This window comes from Stegodyphus dumicola, chromosome 4 (genome assembly GCF_044657685.1).
Source record: "Stegodyphus dumicola isolate Sdum_Otavi_A_Nest chromosome 4, ASM4465768v1".
Classification (NCBI taxonomy): Eukaryota; Metazoa; Arthropoda; class Arachnida; order Araneae; family Eresidae; genus Stegodyphus; species Stegodyphus dumicola.
Window position 1 is genome coordinate 58821353 of NC_140771.1, and position 20471 is coordinate 58841823.

The 20471-nt window shown below is 31.5% G+C and overlaps 1 protein-coding gene across 6 annotated transcripts in view; it reads right to left on the reverse strand.

The window, feature by feature from the left end:
• The window catches only part of Tsc1 (tuberous sclerosis 1 protein hamartin), a 187061-nt gene that overhangs the window by 142403 nt on the left and 24187 nt on the right, over positions 1-20471 (reverse strand). For 5 of the 6 annotated variants that reach the window (XM_085814960.1, XM_085814962.1, XM_085814961.1 and 2 more), the window contains exons 2-6: positions 18170-18311; positions 13890-13993; positions 7955-8107; positions 4878-5022; positions 924-1090 (exon numbers count right to left, since the gene is read on the reverse strand). In XM_085814960.1, coding sequence (XP_085671086.1) covers positions 924-1090; positions 4878-5022; positions 7955-8107; positions 13890-13993; positions 18170-18311 — 711 coding nt within the window. The remainder of the gene's footprint in view (positions 1-923; positions 1091-4877; positions 5023-7954; positions 8108-13889; positions 13994-18169; positions 18312-20471) is intronic. The other variant, XM_085814963.1, reaches the window with a different exon arrangement.

The following is a 20471-nucleotide window of genomic DNA, read 5'->3' on the forward strand; positions in this document are numbered from 1 at the left end:
TCTCAAACAGAACTCTAGCTCATCACTGTCATCCAGGAATAAGCTTAAAAAATACACATTTTCCCCTACAATTTAAAATCCAAAAGATAGAAATGATGCAAGAAAATATTATAAACATATGCAATAGACTACAAAATTATACATATTTCTCATCACAGATTGGCACATATACAATTCCATTAGCTTCATCTTTTATCTTAGTTAATCTTATGGCTAAAAAAATTAAAATATCTTAAAAGGCCAAAAATTCATTAATTAGATGTGAGCATATTGATAGGTCCATGTCTATACACATAAAGACAGACTGAAATAAAATATGCATAATAATAAAAACTGGACCCATTATTACATACACCACAAAAGTCCTTACCAAGCTATTATTTTTGCAACTGTTCGTCACAAACATATACTTTTAATTACAAATGTTTTTAAATGATGCAAAGATTCTCCGTGTTTTGGCATTTTTAAATTTAAAAATTACATACTCAGTTTTAAAAAATTACAAAACTATCTCTTATATAGTTCCCAATATTTATATTTATATCATGTAGTTATCAAAAATAATGTTCCAACTCCAAAAATACTTTTTTAAGATCAGATGCATTGCTTGTGGTAAATGTTAAAGGTAATAAATTTTAGTTATTCTTTATCAATAGTTTAAAAAAAAAAAAAAAAAAAAAAAAGATTATTTACTAACAAAATAATTTTCTAAGCACTAAGCACTATTTATTTCAACACCTTTTATAGCTTTGAAAATAATATGTGTAACACTTCTTTTGAATAATATTCTCGGATACTTCAATTTGTAGCTTTGAATATTCTCTGATACATGAATATTAATTCTGATTTTAGATTACTGAATGTGTTATTTTTAATTATAGCTTAATATAAACTGACAAAGATATGATTAAAAACTTATATACCTTGATAACTAAAGAGAATATCCTAAAAGTTTCTTCATTACTGTCTCTACCTCCATAATATGAGCGTAGATATGCTAAGAAATTACAAGGAAACATGCCATACAAGTGATGAAATAAAGAATATACTCCAACTTGAAGATGTAACATGTATATATCCTGAACAGAATCTGAAACAAATATTTATATTCCTAAACATATCAATATGTTTAAACATAAAGCATGATTATAAATACCATCTCCATTTAACCCATTCAGGACTGCGGTCACACAATTCTTCTTTCACTGCCCATGGTATCATATATGTAATCATCCTTTCTATGTCTTGAAGCCCATGATAGTAGTAGTGTGATTTCAAATTGGAGCATTTTATTCAAGTTTTTAAATGATACTAGATAGCAGTTGAAGTGAGTAAGCTTTTCAAATAATGTTCCACAAAATTTTCACCTTCAATAGCTCTTTTTTTTATTATTATTGGTGTAATTTGAACATGTAAACAACTCCGCAAAAGGCTGTGTTTTATAAAGCGCTGGATTTTTATTTATATTTTGACAAACTCAAGAAGATAATAATCAAAAAGAGTTTATTAAAAAAAATGGCAAGTTAAATTACTAGGAATGCAAAATGCAAAACTTTTTCCCGAACAATGCTCTTATATTTTATTATATGCAATATACTAATACTTTATTTACATTTTGAATACTTCTAGTAGGGTTTATCAAATTTTTGTCACTTATATACACTGTCGGAAAAAATGGACAGGTAATTTTTTTAATTTGCCAAAAAACTACTAAACAAGCACAAGGTAGATAATTACACACTAAAAGGACTCTATAAATGCGAATAGTTCATTCATTTCATTACATTTATTATTTCATTATTTGGGCATGTCATGTAGTTTTACTAGTAAATTGTTCCTTTTACAATGCCCATTTCCCCCCTGGGAAAGTGTACATATATATATATATATATCATTAAAATAAAACCATTTTCTTTAAAATTTGCACTTTTTTTAACATCACAAAAATTTTATTACAGTATATTCAGGTAATATTAATGATAATAAAATGCAAATTTTGTTATATTTAATTACAGTAATGATTTTAAATGAAATTAGGCTTAACGAGAAAATCACTGGTTCTCTGCATACAAATACTTTCAAAGCGCAAGGACCTGGGGAAGTGCTTCTGTCTCTTTTTACAAGTTCTGAATGGGTTAAAAGCATCTCTAAAGATAATTAACGGCTAATACTGAACTATGTTATTTAAGTTTCAGTGACAGGAAAAATGCAAAAAACAATTTCAGGCAAATGGAATCTGGCAATGTACAATTAAAGGGTTATATGTACCTAAGAATAATAGCAATAGTTTAGACAACATAATAATATGAGATGCAGCAGATGTTGAAATGAAAAGTTTCATAAATTTCACTTTACTTAAACCGTCTTTTTTAGAAAACTGAATCAATAAAATAATGCTATTAATCCCTCAAGTGGCATGACTGCCTTTAACTGAGATTTTTTGTTATTTGGTATATGTTAGCTTATAATTTAAATTATTTTTTCTTAATTTCTTTAATGATATAAATATCATTTTAATAAATGAAAGTTTAGACTTACTAAATTATATTATTTACAAATTTAGCTATTAGACGATGTTTAAATATAGTTCATATATAAATTTCTTCATGAGCAGATCAAAGAAGCTGGGTCATTTGGAAGATTAAGCTACATAAATTTCAAAATTATTCTGAGGAAGAAAATGATGCTTATACCTAGTTGTTGAATGTTGACATGTCCATTAATAATTGCAGGAGAGACTAGAACACCTGTTACCACTGTTATAACTGTGGAAACCAATGATGAAAGAATAAATTTCCTTACCTACATCTTCATTCGACTTTTAAATATCTCAGAAAAAGAAATTTAATGTTTTTCTATACACTACTTACAGTACAACAGATTTCAAATGCCTTACTGCAGTATCAGAGATATCAATACATAAAAAATCTCTAAACCCATAATAAGCTTTGTTACATAGTTATAGATTAAGCCACCAGGTGTTATTTTTCTTTGCAAAGTGAATTGCACTAATAAGTGTACCTAAACATGCTGAAACAAATTACAGGAATATAACAATTATTCCCAATTACAGGAAGATAGAAAAATTATTTTTAACAAGATGGGACACATTTTCATGAAGGCATTTGCACTTAGCTCAATGCAGAACTTTCTAATCATTGTACTGGCACATGTATTATCAAGATTGCTTACATTTGAAGCCTCCATACTCTCCTGACTACTTCACACGATATATTCTTCTGAGCTTATACTACAGATTGTGTGTTTGTGTACCTTCCGGCATATGATTTAGTACAACTGCAAGAGAGGATTCTGCATGCAGTCATTGGTATCAATTGCTCACATGTTGTGACATGTGTGACAAAAACCTGAATTTAAGATACAAATCAATAGAGATATACATATGAGGCATTTGTCAGGAGTACGGAAAAATCGGACAGATTCTTAGTGCACTGATATGACACTTTTTATTACATTTGTTACAGGTAATGAGCTATAAACTTTTAAACTCCCAGGAGCAAATTATGAGTCACTTTACAGACTAAAATGAAAAAAAAATCTATCCCTTACCCAAAATTCAAACCTCAGCTTTTTTGAGCCTCTATTATCCTCAAGGTTATAAACGCATGTACTATGGTAAATAACGTACCTCAACAATATAGTGGTTTTAGCTCCAGTGAAAATGTGATTAAAATGCATTTTGAAAGAACATATTCCTCTTTTTCTATAGTTACAAGAATCTGCTGTTATCTTATGCATACAGTATTAAAATATTACAGACAGAATATAGCTACATTTTAGATCAGTACATATTTTGATTTAAACAATAAAATTTTGTTAATAAAGTAAAGCAGTTATGTATTCTTAAAAATCTATCATTTCTTTTCTTGAAAATAATAATAATAATATATTCAAAAATCACTGTCAGTTACCCCCACCACCACCACCACCACCACACAAAAAAAATTTGCTTGATGCTAGAATCATTTAAACAGTAGATGCTGTGTCACACATTATAAATGTATACAAGTATGGAAGAATACACTATGGCATTTTTACCTATAACTTAATAGTGATCTGTATATAAATCTTAGATGACAAAGTAACAAACTGAATTAATTTTGTAAAATAAAACAGCAAGTTTTCCTCTGTGTTTAAAAGTAATCTAAGAAAAATTTAATTTTAAATTTTGGGGAGAAAGAAGGCAGCAAAATACTTTCACCAAAGTTTTACTTCCTCATTAAATATGCCTTCTGGCTCCATAAAATGCAATAGCTTATAAAAAATTACTTGCAAATGCAATGATTCTGAGATAAATGATTTAACATATTATACTGGGTGTCAAAATTATTTGTTTTGAAAGATGCAATTAAATTAAATAATTTTGCACGAATATGATTTGCATTCTATGTAAAAATTTCCTTATGTAAATAATTTTTTTCTCATTTTCGGAAGCTTTTCCTAGATTTATATGCAGTCAAGTTAGCAAGAATCATTTGTATTATTCAAGAAATTACTGTACACATTTTGCAACAGCATTTGAGGTAAATTTAACATAAATTCATTCAGACAACTTTCATTTATTACATTTATGTCAAAATTTTTCTTTTTATTTCTTGAATACTCTATTAGTTTCTAATAAAAATCTTTTTAAAATGCTTATTAATCTTTAATAGAAATCCTTTTATTGCAAAGCATACATTACGCTCATGCGCATTCTTCACAACAAAAAAAAAAGTTTGTGGCTTTGAGGTCCGGATTATAGATCATTCCGGATAATGGACACCCGGATTACAGACTTTGTACTGTAATAATTAAAATACTAATTATGCTATAATGGCTTCAATTACACATATAAAGCAAAAATCCATACATACTAGGTTTCCGGACATTCCAAGCTGCTAGTCTAGAAAATATATCAAAAGTTTCATTCAAGAAAGGCCCAAACTGGGAAGGAATCATCGGCAAAAGACAGATGAGGCAAAAGATACCACTCATCAGATTAGGAGCAGATATATCTGTCTGAAATGATATACCAAAAAATAAATCTAAATAAAAGTCAGACAATTTGTACTAAAAGACCAAAATTCCACAGTTTGGGACCTGAAATTGTGCATATTTTACAGTTTTACAAATTATATGTTCTAAATAAAAACTCATTAGCTTTTGATTGCCAAATAAAGATGAACAAAATAAATTCATAAAAATATATAGAAGAGTTTCTCTTAATTTTTTTACACAGAAATGTATATTAAATGCATTATAATTTTAAATAAAAAGAAAAAGCACATAAAAGTAATCCTTTATATTTTACAAATATCAATTAACAACAGTTTAAGACTTTAAATATGCTAATCTGAATTCCCCCTATGCAGTCATTAATTCTTGATCAACAAAGTTCAGTCATTCTACTTTCATTTTCCCTATTACTTATTAATAACTTGCCGTTCTGATACAAAATAATAACTTTACTCCAAATCATAATAAAAGTAACAATTGTGATATTTTTTTGCTAATGGACCTGGAATAGCAAAATAAACTTAATTTTAGTACCCACCACTTCACTTCTGTTTTAAAGGAAATAAGAGTTTATTAAATGGTCGAGTTTAACAGATGGCGATTTGTGTATTGCAAATCATAATATCAGTTTTACACTTTTCAAACAAAATTATAACTAACAACTAAATTAATAATAAATCCTACAGCAATTATTAAAAATTAATGTTAAAAGCAAGCTATTTACACAGTTTGAATATTCCTTTTTGCTTCCTTGTATGAAGTAAAGGAAGTATTGTAATCATGAAAAATTCCGGATATCATATTTCAACAAAAATATCCATTTTGACAGCTATCGAATAAATTTAACAATGTTTTTGCGTGACATCTGTACGTAAGGATAGAATAAAGAACTCTTTTTTCCCAAACGAATTATAAAACCGATTTAAAATGGATTCAGAAGAGATCTTTTCATGGCATACGAACATATGTATATATGTATGTATCTCACATAACTCAAAAACGAGTAACCACAAAACATTAAAATTTTGTATATATATAACATGTAGGAGTGCACCTCCCTTTTTGGTTGCAATCGGCTGCATGAAAAGTATATAAATATGTATATATCCTTCTGTTACCCTGCTCCATGTGCTCAGTTTCTTTTATTCTTTAAGTTGGTAAATCGCACATTTTTTGCTTTAAAAATCATTGAATTACATTATTCTTATCTTTTGGTTAAGGTTCTTATGCCTTTAGTAAATCTGCATGCAATAATTGTAGAATTATCAACAATTTAATGTTTAAGTGCAGTTAAGTCTAATTTTTCTTACCACAGCAGCCATATTTGTTTACATTTGAAGCTTAGCAGCATAGTGAAAGTCTTTCTGCATCTTCAGTGTCTTTTTTCCCAATCTGCAACCAAAAGTAAACTTTTGGTTTTGTGCACCGAAAAATCTGCCTTCTTGCCTGCTGGCCGAATTGCTTGTTTTTGTGCAGAAATGCTAATTTTAATTGTAAAAACTGTTTTTTTAATTGTTTTTAGTGTATTTGATGTTTTATATTTTTCTGTATCTTTCAGTTTTTAATGAAGGTATTTTGAGTTTTTATGTGTTTTTGTCTTAAGTGAAGTGAGAACTGAATTAATTGAATGAGAAATATATCTCTAATTAAATTCGAGGAAATAAGTTGTAGAGACATTAGGTAAATTGGAAAAACCGGATTGGTCCACCGGATTGCGTGGGTGGTGAGAAGGTCTCGTACTGTGAGACACAGGGTCCCATTGTGACGGAATGCCTGGGTATGTCATACTAGACACACTTTTCATCGCTGGTGAGTACTCAATCAAATACGGATGCATTGCAGTACCGAGCAAGCAATGACAAATAGGCAGCGACTCACTGTTGCTTGTTTGCATTAGGCAGTGAGTGGGTACCCACTTGCTCAGCTTGTATGCCTTTTCTATGTAGTGCAAAGGGAGTCTGATCATTTCATCAGATACCTGGAAGTGTACAGCAAGCTCACCACAAGTTTGGCTACTGTCACTCTCTATGGCTGCTCTCAGGGCCTCATCCCCCAGTTCTTATGGCTGACCACTGTGTGGTGCATCACTAAGAGCCATATTCCTTTACCTGAACTTCTGGAACCATTGCCGAGCGGTTTGTTCGTTAACAGCATCATCTCCAGACACCTGGCAAATTTGATGACTTCATTTTGCTGCTGACAGGCCCACTTTAAAATTATACAGAAAAAAACTCCGAACGAGAGCCTTTGACATGTCCATTTCAATCAGTCGCTGTTTGAGTTATGTTTGAAGTACTAATGCAACACGCTTTTATACTCTTGGTCAACGTCCGGACTCCTATCCTAATCACTTCACCGCCAGGTCTGGCGACTATTTTTATGTTGGGGGTTCACTCTTACAATGTCATATCAGAAACGGTAAGAACTTTTTTGGTTACCTTGTATAAAAACATATATTTACATGTACTCAAATATGTGGGTAGTATATGCAGGATTGAATGACTATAGTCACATGAATGCTTGAAAATAAATTTGGAAATTCTATTATATACTGAAACCAGGGACTGCAAATAACCAGAAACTTTTTTTTAAAAGGTTAAAAATAGTCATGATAGAAGGGGAGCTAAAGAATAGAGTAATTTTCTTTCAATAAATCCAAAACTTTAATTTTGGCACTTTTTGCAGTGTTAGTAATCCAACTGTCATGTGCAAGATGGCTAAATTTGTATAAGAATCCAATTTATAGAAATCACTGCTGTGGAGTTCTTTTAAACAATACATTTAATTTTTTCTCAAACTAAAGAGCATAATTTTTTTTTAATAATTTCATTAGTGGATATACTTTTACATAAAATTCATTGATGCCATTTTACAAAAGGAGTTTCCTAAAAATCACTTAACATTCATCATTTTATAACTAACAAAAATTACTTACTTTTAATACTTGAAGAAGGGTACTTATTACTTTGTGATTGGCAATTCTATGTAACCATGATGGTTGGTTATATACAAGATTGCAAAGAAGCTGAAGAGCCTGATAACGGGTACTCTCATTTTTCATCAACTCATTAATTTTGTCAAACAGATGCTAAAAAATTAAAATAAGAGAATTAATATTTCTCATCTTAAACAGCTAAAAATTTTTTCCCTAAAACATATTAAAAAATTGTAACATTTTAGGTCAAATTTATATATACTTGTAGCACTGATCTCAATTACTCAATTTAATCCAGGTTAAGAACAGTATATCTAGAATGTTCAAAAGTATAAGACATGAAATCGTACCTACTTTTGACATTGCTTACATAAATATAAATGTAATTTTCTTCTACTGGGCTATTTTGAGCCAGATGTTAAAAATAAATATGAAACAATTTGGAATAATAAATGCTAATTGAGAATTACCACTAAAAACATTTACTGGGAAACAAAAATAATCAGTAATGCATTTTTATAATAAACTGATTTATATTAATCCAGAAATAACTTGAAAAAATTACAATAACTTAGTAATGATTCTTCCTACTGCATGAAAATTAGTTCCAGATGCACCAATTTATGAAAAAATACTGAAAGAAGGTATTATTTCCAACTCAGAATACACATAAAAAATTGTTTAATATGAATGACAATGAGATATTTATTGCTTAATAACCAATAAAAGAGAACTACTCATTAATCTGAAATAAATCAAAATCAGATATGGCATTATAGATAAACATGAGTTCATTGGGTATCTACATCTCATAGATTCAGTTTTCTAATGTAGGTTCCAAATAAAAACATATAAATGCACATGTACTCAAATATGTATGTACTAAAAATTATATACTGATCATCAAAATTAAACGGTAATGAGAAAAAAATATGTTCACTAAATTAATTTTGCAACCAATGCCCAATGCTGTAATTACTTATGTTCATAATTAAATACAACTGCACAAAACTGCACTTCCGTGCATATGTTAGAGCTGGAAATATGCAAATTTGATGATTGATGATGTGGGCACAATGGATGCATTTTGGAATTCTGGTATGTGGGAAGAACTAGTTAAAAAGTTTTGTTTACTTGAAAGATTGGCCGATGCAGATTTGACCTTCCTCAATTTGCATGCCTAAATTATGGAAACAAAAGTAGGTCAGAAAGTAATGCTTTCAAACACAAGAAATGAGGTAGAAAATTGCCTAAGCATGAGCCAAGCTACAAATGGGACTTACATAGAGGTGTACTAAAACTTATTAAGTTCTTTTAACCACATTGCAATAAATATTTTAATTTTGAACATATGCATAATTTTTTCATCTTTTTTTCCTCATGCACCCTTATATGTACAATACGTTTAGGTTACAGTGTAACTGCTGATTCATACCAAGCTTAACAAATAACAGAGTAATGGACTAGAAGAGAAACACGCTAATGTGACAATCAAAATCGTAAAAAACAACTTTATATTTAGCGTAGGTATAATGAAACACTCAATCGATTTCGAGGGCAGCTAAAGGTCCCTCCTCATCAGGAGAAAGAAATACATAGAAAGAAGAAAATAGGAATCACAGAAACACGTGGTGCTTATCAGCACTGCACGTGGTTATAATTATATTTTTAATCAAAGTTGCACTGGCCGCCTACTTTTACTGAGCCAGGCTGTCTGATCAAGCATAAAGAAATATTAGCGAAGTTAAAATAGGGATGATAAATAATGATTATTTGAAGTTCAGATTTTGAGCGTAATGTCCATTTGCCCCTCGCTCCCTATTTTAACTTCGCTAATATTTCTTTATGCTTGATCAGACAGCCTGGCTCAGTAAAAGTAGGCGGCCAGTGCAACTCTGATTAAAAATCTAATTATAACCATGTGCAGTGCTGATAAGCACCACGTGTTTCTGTGATTCCTATTTTCTTCTTTCTCCTGATGAGGAGGGACCTTTAGCTGCCCTCGAAATCGATTGAGTGTTTCATTATACCTACGCTAAATATAAGGTTGTTTTTTACGATTTTGATTAACAGAGTAATTTCAATAGGAAAACACTTATGTAAGAAATTCTCAAAACCTGATACACAGTGTGGGATATCCTTAACACTTAGTTCTATCCAGGAATTTAACTCTGGGAGAAAGCTTATAAATGTTCTAAAGAAATAACGGCATTAACTCCTATATACACAATTGATGCATATGAACAACATAGAATATGGCTGTCAGATCTGCTTTGCAACAGGAGTAATGACAGTCTATAGAAGTAAAATACTTTTACATGCATATTGGTTCATAATGGACTGAATGCACACAGAACCAATGATAGCTTAATAAAATTTATTCTCACAAATGAAAAACTTTACAGTTCTGGAAACTTTCCACAAAAGTTTGCTCTTTAGTATGGCTGAGCACAATCAGTAGTTACAACTTCAAATTACTAACAACGTTAAACACAGGGCACTGCAAAGCGCATGTAAAGAGTAAAATTCGCATGGAGATCGATCAATACTCCAAAGTCAACTCTGAACTAAAAACTTCGAAATCATTCTCTCTCCGTGCTTATATAGTTTTCCACCGGCTACCCAGAAATCTCTAATAATTTTCATTTCTTATAATTACCAGAATGCATATTCAGTTAAAGGTTACTATTCTGGTATCAGAACCGAATTTTTAAAAAATTCGCATTTTTAAAAAAAAAAAAGCATTTATGCATACAAGAATATATGTGTTCTTGTATCCATGTATATGCATACATACATATGTATGTGTGTATACATACATATGCATGTATGTATTCATACATATGCATACATACATAATTTTCTGAATATGGTCCTGATAACAGAAAAGATCAGTTGACAGACAGACAAAGACAGATGTCTTGTTTTGCACCCGCTAAGTCTTTCTGCACCGATGGGCGAAAAATCAAGCATAGGTGCGAAGGAAAGGTATATAGAAAGGGGGCAATTTCGTATTTGAGGAGAGTAAAAGGGAACTTCGTACATCTTGCACGAGTTCAAAAGGTCAGGAAGAAAAGATGGGACAAAATAAAATTTAAAATAAATGGCACAAAAATAATAGAGAGGAAAAAAAAAAAAGGGCCTATAGAAAGAAAAGGAAAAGAAGTAGAAAATATCCTAAAATACGATTGTGTCCATGAGTGTAGTTAAAAGGAGGAAAATTTGTCTTCATTTACAATAAATAGTGTCTCACAAGTGTGTGTGTGTGTGTGTGGTGAGTGTGTTTGGTAATGATGAATAGATGTGTTACTGGGGGAGAAAAAAATATTGACGGTGTTAAATTGCTTCGTATCAAGGTATTTAGCATGAAATACAAAGTAATATGTATGCTGAGTATATGCAAAGTAATATGTATTGCATCCTGAGATATCAACAAAAGTCATCATACAAAGTATATATTAATTTAACTAAAGTAAATTGTGCTATTTTCGTTCCCAACATTTTCATACATTTTTGCAAAAAACAGCAGCAGACAAACAAGATAGAACCACAACCACAATACAATACCATACAATACAAGACCACAACCGTACACACAAAAAAAAAAAAAAAAAAAAAAAAAAAGATATATATATATATGTGTGTGTGTATGTAAATTACTGAGTATATGTATTAAAAACACAAATTAAACATAGTATTTATTAATTTATATATCATAATTTATTACAAGATTTATTATTTTGCTATCATAATTTATTACTACTTAATTAATTAATTACACAATTAATTACTTAATTAATTACACAATGAGGGACATCGTTGTTTATATAAGCTCATAGTTCTAAGAATTTATTTAAGGCAGTGACGAATAATCCATCCGTTACATATGGACATTTAACAGATAGCAAGGAACAGTATGAGAAAAAATCGGTGAGGTATAATATTATTTAAAGGCAAAAAATATTTAAGCGATCTAAAAAAAAAAAAAATCCAGAGGATCCGAGAGGAAATAGCGCGATGCCGTGAGTCCCCTATTTTCCCTCTCACGAGATTCCTCAAAGCAAGATAAGGGGGCTTTGTAAGTGACGACAGACATGAACTGATAACATTGGCGTCTGTTCGGAATTGTTTAACAAAGGAAGCCACAGGCAATAAGCAATTTCAAGTATTTTTTAATGCTAAAAACTGATTAAAAGTTAAAATTTATTGATTTAAACGCACATATTTATAGAAATTTGATTGAGTTTAGATGAAAGAAGGGTACTTATAAAGATCAGTTGAAGTTGCATATAAGGGCTAAATACAGTTGCAGTTACATATAAGTATCAATTATAGTACCAATTATAACTATACAAGGACCAGACCAAAATGTTGCCAAATGGTTGCCAAGTTTGGAGACTTTTGGAGATTTCTTGCCAAATTTGGTGACAAAAATTAGTCGATTAAATCATCACCAGATTGAAGATATCTTGGCAATTTAGCGAGATAGCCATTTACCTCAAAGTTAAACAAACTTGCCCCTGTAACCTTATTTTTCTGGAAGAACTTCACTTTTTCAAGTTTGTTATGTTACATTATATAAAAAAATTACAATTTCACTAAAATTATTGACATATACACAAAATTTGTAACAATACTTTGTGCATTCATTCTAACATCCCATTTCCAAACAACATCCTTTATCAGCAATTTCTTATCAGAAAATGTTTCTCAAATAAAATAACTTTATACTGCAATCAGTGGCGTAGCGAGGGGGGGCAAGGGGGTATATGATGCCCCGGGCGTCGCTCGCAAAGGGGTGCCAAATGGTCTCCAAATAAAATTTTCATCATATCACTGTTTTTTTTGGGGGGGGCAAAAAGGTATTTTGACCCGGGCACCAGTTATGCTCGCTACTCCACCGACTGCAATCAAACCCTGCTATAATGAATTCATTTTGGTCCTGTCCAGTTTCCAATAATGTTATTTTATAAGGCTGTAATAAACATCCAAATGTATAAAAATAGGATATTACAAACTTTCTGCAGCTTTCAACTGAAAAACAACTGACCCTTAAATTCCTAATGTTTAGTATATTAGAATAATGAAAAACATTTTTAGGTTACCGTTCTTTAATATTTATCCCCCTTGATTTGTATTCTAAACAAAAGACTATATGAGGCAGGCATACCACTCAGTTCTTGAAAAACCAGGTTACATATCTTATGAGATACTACTGTATCATGCAGAGCCAAGAAAAATGGATCTATTGAGACAAAAAACTTAAACTGATTTCTTTGATTCAATTCAAGTTTGTTGGTTGAGCTGTTACATAGCACTCTGTTCAAGGCTATGCTTATTCATAATCGTAAATGCATATTTTAAATTTAAATGTGTAACTGGAGGGAGGAGACTAAACTGACTTTTATGCAAAGTATTTATTATGTAGAATTATTAATGTATGGTTACACTGAAAAACAACAAAAATCAAATTCAGTAATTGCATATAATAATCGTAATTAATTTTTAATATGTTTCTTAAAATTAGAGTTATTATTAATTTCTTTTGGGAGATATAACTTTCTTTCAGTTAGATTCATAATTCAATTTTTACACTATTTTGTGAGATGCCCAATTTTTCCTTTATCAGAACAGTTAAAACAAACTTCTTCAGTCTCTTGATAATTATTATAGCATGCTTCAACTGCATTTAAAAACTAATAAATTAATTCCTGTTTATATCAAATTTAATCAAATTCTTCTTGCAATTTCTTTTTTAATACTATAAAGTTTTTTCCCTTTCCATTTACTTAATTTAGGAATAAAATAATTAGAAGAATATTTCAAAACACATTGGACATAAATAATATGGCATGCTAATATTTATTCAAAATTTATAAATTTAACGAAAAAATGTACTCAGCAAAGCATTTAAAAATGAAATGAACATGCTTACTTTGTCATGAGGATCTTTCACTCTTAGAAGTATGTCTAATGAACGCTTTGATTGAACAGCCAAATAATAATCCAAAAGTATATATAAAAACCTGGAATCCTTGGCTTTAAAAAAAAAAAAATATATATATATATATATATATATGTATATATATTGTTGCATTTTAAATACTCTTCATTTTTTTTAAAATAATTAAATTAAAGGTAAGACAGTTTTACACTCAGAACAAATATTTTTGATTAAAAAAAGAATAAGTGTTTATTACTAAAAAAATTACAATTTTGATAGTTATGAAAATAACAGAATGAAATGCAATCATTTAAAAATGTTAATATATTTGATTAATGGGGGTACTACTATATGCCAAATATAAATGCTGGTGTAAAATCTAACTGGAGACAGGAATTGCAACCCTAACAATATGTACAATTTAATAAAATTAATATTACTTTAAAATTATATTACTTAATTAAATAAAAAATAATTTATTTAAAAAATAAGGCTACTTTATTAAATACAAAATAAGTTTAAACTAAGATAGAACTTCATAAGAATGTGTGTAATTATTTCAATCAACAGTTGTACAGTGATTTATTTTTAGTTTCAGTTGATAAAATTCTACTAGCATAAACTTTTGATAACAGAAATAAAAAGAACAGCTGTAAAAAGTGCAAGAACCTTGGAACCAGCATCTGTTAAGTAAACATTTCTTCCAGCAGCAAGATCTTTCACTGTTGCATCATATCAGTGCTTCAGCAGCTATAAAATATAATTTCATTCTGCGGTTTTTGAAAGTCTTTTGGTATGGATGACACCTTTGCATTAGGAAAATTTAATGCAGTCATTTAGCAACCACCAAATCATGTAATTCATACTATTCTTTCTTCAAGGGAGAAAAATCAACACTTTTAACATAAATGCAACTGGAAATCTCACAGGCAAATTACTAGATTGATATTCATTCTTCCCACTTATTTGCAATAAAATCATTATGTAGCTAGAAATAAAATGTTCCAAGTTGGCATTCTAAAATTAATTGAGCATAAGTAAGAGCTTTCACATGTGATTTGTCTGTTTTGTCAGTTGGAGCTGGATATGGTACAGTCAAAAGTCGTTAATTCGGACACCCATAATCCGGAATGATCTATAATCCGGACCTCAAAGCTAAAAACTTTCTGCGCATGCGCCGAGTTGACATATGCGCATAAGCGTTTACGCGTGCGCGTAAGACCTCATACAACTGCGCATTTGCGTGTGCGCAAGCACAGAATACGTTTTCGCGTGCGCGTTTTATGTATAACGGACAGTATAAGTTAAAATTATCTAATTATCTATTTCAGTTAATGTTGATGATTGCGTTGTTCCTTAATTTTTGAATTGGATCTGGCTTATTATTTTTTCCAGACTGTAAGAGCAATACTATAAAAGTAAACTTGAACTTTCGATTATGTCAAACAGAATTTCCGATTATGGAGCTCCCAAAGGATCGTACAAAACGAAAGTATGTTTCAATGTCCATCAAACAAAAAGTGGAATTGCTGCAAAAAATGGATAAAGACATGAAGAATGTGACAGAGAGGTTAGTAAAAACGAAAAAATTTCGATTGACAAGTTAGTCGGTATTCTCAGCACAGCAATTAACGGGACTTGAACAGCGGAACTTTGTAACTGAACAAAAAATGATGTCTGTTTATAGAATTAAAGAGAAAGTATTATCACATAAAACGAAGCAACTTAAACAACTTACATTGAAAGAAATGTTTAATAAAGTAAACAAATAAATATTAAGCTTTTTTTTTTGTAAATTTTGATACCCTTTAGATCATAATTATTCTTTATTTCATAAATTACGGTTTCATATTTTTAATTTTATAATTTCTGCATGCCATCTTACGCAATTTAAACTGATGATCTATAATCCGGAAAAATCGATAATCCGGAATTGCCGAAGTCCCGACGAGTCCGGATTAACAACTTTTGACTGTATTTCCAAAAATGTATACGGTCAAAAGTCTTTAATCCGGACTCATCGGGACTTTGGCGATTCCGAATTATTGGTTTTTTCGTATTATAAATCATCAATTTAAATCTGGTAAGATGGCATGCAGAAATTATAAAGTTAAAAATATGAAACTGTAATTTATGAAATAGAGAACAATTATGATCTAAAGGGTATCAAAATTTACACACACACCAAAAAAAAAAAAAAAAAAAAAAAAACTTAATATTTATTTGTTTACTTTGTTTGCTGACAGATCAACATTTCTTTCAACGCACGTATACGTAAAGTATACATTACGCATAGTCGAAATTCGAAAATTGCAACCAGAAAACTATTTGATGTGTATTTGTGATATTTATAATGACGAGGAATTTGATTTAAATCCTATCAAAGACGGAGTACATCGATATGAAATACTACATTTAGTAAGGACTTATAAGCAGAATAAAATAAAAACATCTGCCCTGAAGATAAGGATAGTGCTGACAGATCAACTTCCAGTTCATTGCACGCTATGACGTCCCCTTCTCCCTCGCAGAGCAGCGTGAAATTGATAAACAGATTTCGGAATGGTTAGAGAAACAAAGGATATGCCTTTATCCATTTTTTGCAGCAATTCCACTTTTTGTTTGATGGACATCGAAACATGCTTTCGCTTTGTAGATCCTTTGGCAGCTCCAGGATCGGAAATTCTTTTTGATATAATCGAAAGTTCAAGCTTACTTTTAAAAAATTGCTCTAACAGTCTGCAAAAAATAATAAGCTGGATCCAATTAGAAGATTGAGGAACAACACAATCTGCAACATTAACTGAAATAGATAATTAGGTAATTTTAGCTTAGCTTATATCGTCTGTTATACATTAAACGCGCATGCGTAAACATATTATGCGCATGAGTAAACGCATTGCGTGCACAGAAAGATTTTTAGCTTTGAGGTCCGGATTATAGATCATTTCGGATTAAAGACTTTTGACTGTATTTCATTGATGGGTTGGCATTTCCATGTACTAGTGGGCAGAAAGTTTGTAAATATCTTTTTATGCTTGGCTATTTTTGCTGAAATATCTTAGATGTTGAAGAGATACACTGGGTTTCTTCATTTGTTTCTTCATTGCAGACTGAGAAAGTATACACTCCTTGAAGTATCTGTTGTAGTGGCAACTTATTTGCCTGCTCTTGATTGATGCACAGAATTATCAGATCGTACGGGAATGTTCCACTGAATTTATCTCTATTAAATTTTTGCATCATAAGCAACTTTACTTTTTGAGAAATAACTGCATAAGCTTGTCTTGTCTTCACAAGTTTTTTCACAAAATCAGAAGTGTATCTATCGTTTGTTAAAATTTATAGGATGTATACATATTTATTTTCATAAAATGTGAGTATGGAATAGAAATCTTAAATAAAAATAAAAAGCAGCTCTTTTATGAGAATAAAATGAGAAAAAAATTATATCAAATTATAGCTGGATTTCCAACTAGTTTATGATAAACTATGAAGAAATCTGCCATTTCTTAAAATCAAGAATTGGATGCTATTGTTAACTTTTTTATTGATCATAAATGTAGGTTCCTGAAGTTTTCAGAAATAAATGAAAACAATGCTTTAAATTGATCATTTAAATGTTTCCAAAGGATAAAGATATCATCAATGCACCTCTTTCAAGAAATGGATTTTGGGGAGAACTAAGTGACAAAAAAATTTTCCACTGGTCCATATAAAATTCAGAAAATAAAAGACACTGATGCTTCCATAAAGGTTTGCCTTTTGGCAATTATATTAAACTTGCTTAATTAAATGAAAAAAAAAAAAAAAAAAGCTACATTTGAATATCCTATTGACAAAAATTTTAAAGTTATGCTAAGCAAAGGCTGATATATTCTTAAAAACTGAGTAAACTACACAAGGCTAAAAATACAAACAACATCTACTCTAAAAAGAGATAAAAGGAAAATATTGTTATTAATAAAGATTATTCCTTGAAAAGCTTGAAAATTAAAGATAATAATTCCCAGTGATTTAGCAATTAAGTGCATAGAAAAAATATAAATATAAAGCTAACTCCACACAAATATTGGCTTGGGAAGGATTAATTTACACAATTATGTAACACAGAATCCTGATTTAAATTATTTATTATCCTAAATTATATATTATTATATGACCAGAAAATGTGTAACATCAATTACTCCAACTATGCCTAATCAAACATTTAGCAATGTAAATAGGACAGTAATTTATATAAACTGTTAAGTCAAATCAAATTTCCATACTTCCTGAAAGGTTTTCATGAATCATATTTTTTACACTCTCAACTGCTTCAGGATCAGATGATTCCAGCAAATTGAAGAGATCATGTACTTCATCTTGATGTCCATGACCAGATTTGTCTACTCTTTCCTTACGTTGGTACATCTAATCAAATGAAATCATATTTAATTAATGGAATAAATTCTTCAAAATAATTCCAACAGTATAATTTAAAATGATGTTTTTAAAATCATAAAAACTACATTATCAAAAATAAACACTACTCGACATTGAAAATGCAACACTAAGAAGGAGTGGTCAGAAATTTATGCAAATTTTAGAGTAGATGCATGTCACTGAGTTATGCAAATGATGTGAAATGCGCAGCTCTCCGACGCACGTGAAGTACGATATAAGGGAAGGAACGTGCAGAATGGGCAATATTCGTGTCGCTATTTCTGCCAGACGAATTATCGAAGAAAGTGGGCTTTTGTCCCAGAGGATATGTGTAATAGGAGAGAATGCCAGGCTGCCATCAACGAAGGCACTTCCAGCAGATAGGCAATCTTATGAGGGGTATGGTGATCGGACTGAGAAGGGCGGGTTGGTCCTTATGTCAAATCGTAGCTGATACCCACATGGATGCGAGCACGGTGCATCAGCTATAGTGAATGTGGTTGGAACAAGGAAATGTGGAAAGAAGGAGGGGTGCAGGTGCAGCCAGGGTGACGTCAGCACGCGTGGACCGACGCATCCGCCAACAAGCTGTGGCGGTCCTGCAAGTCACCTGTACCGCGATTCTGCAGCACACGCAAGACACCTTGGATATTCCCATGTAAAAAATATGACCAGAACCATTTCCTGTCGATTGATTGAGTGTGGCCTGCACCTCCCAGCATTCGTTAAGAAGACTGCCATTGACCCCATAGCATAGACGGCAACATTTAGAATGGTGCTGGACTGGAGTGATGTGGATGACAGAATGGCGAAACGTCATGTTCTCAGATGAGTCACGCTTCTATTTATGCAGTGACAGTCGCCACATACATGTGTGGCGTCAATGTGGAAACAGACCTAATCCAGCAGTAACTGTGGAACGCCCCACCACGGGACAATGTGGCATAATGGTTTGAGGCGCTATTATCTACAATTCCAAGTCACCTCTAGATCGTATTCAGAGCCCTATGACAGCAAAACGATAGTTGGATAATGTACTGTGGCCGGTGGCAATCCCCTACCTTCAGGTGCTGCCTAATGCAATTTTTTCAGCAGGATAATGCACGAGCACACAGTGCTCACATCTGCCAACATGCTGTGCAAGGTATACATATGCTTCCCTGGCCACTATACTCTCCTGACCTGTCACCAATCGAACATGTGCAGGATGTGATTCGACGCCGTTTGCAGACTCCGCTTCTGCCTCCTTCAGAAGACAAACTGTGGCAAATGGTTGAAAGGGAATGGAGAGCCATCTCTCAGGACCATCTGCACTCTTATTGACTCTATGCCCAGACGTGTTTCTTCGTGCATCACTGTCCGCGTTGGTCCTACATCCTACTGAGCCGACGCCGTTTTCGCTCTGTATTCTGACTATCATTTTGAAATAAAGATCACTTATTGCTGCTTGCTGTCTCTGTCTTTTTTCCAAATTTCATCACTTTCTGACTACTACTTCTTGTGTTGCATTTTCAATGTCGAGCAGAGTATTCTTATCTAAAATTAGGCAAAGCAGCAATTTTAGTTTGGCACAGATTTTGAATAAAACTCATATATTGCAAGGGTGATATGTAAAAATACCCGACAGTTCGGATACTCTGAAATAATTTCATAACCTATGTCGTTCCTTTGAATAGCCATTAAAGGAACTGGGGGGAAACTCTGTGGTGATGGCGATAAGGAGCGCGCCTTGCGCCCTCCGATAAATGTGGCAACCCTAGAGGAGAAGTTTCTTACGAGTAGCGAGCAGAGCGAAACAGGCAGGCTGTCGGGGAGTATGCGCGATGTTCCTAAATAAAGTTTAATTTTTATTGTGCACTATGTCTTGTTAATATTTATATTAATGCATAATCTGTGATATGGAATTCGAGGATTGGTGGTAAAAACATAACAGGAAATTTCCATAATGGTAACCTGGACTGTGTTAAATCGTATGAACAGTTCTCAAGCACTTTCGGTTTTGACTACAAGCCATCACTCAAGATCTCCAAACCAGAAGTAATGGATTACATCGGTTTTCGTCCTCCGGATCACAGATGAGTAGTAATTATAGATCATTTTATAATTCTGTTTTCTACTTATCATTTAATTTCATTTTCTTTAGTTAAA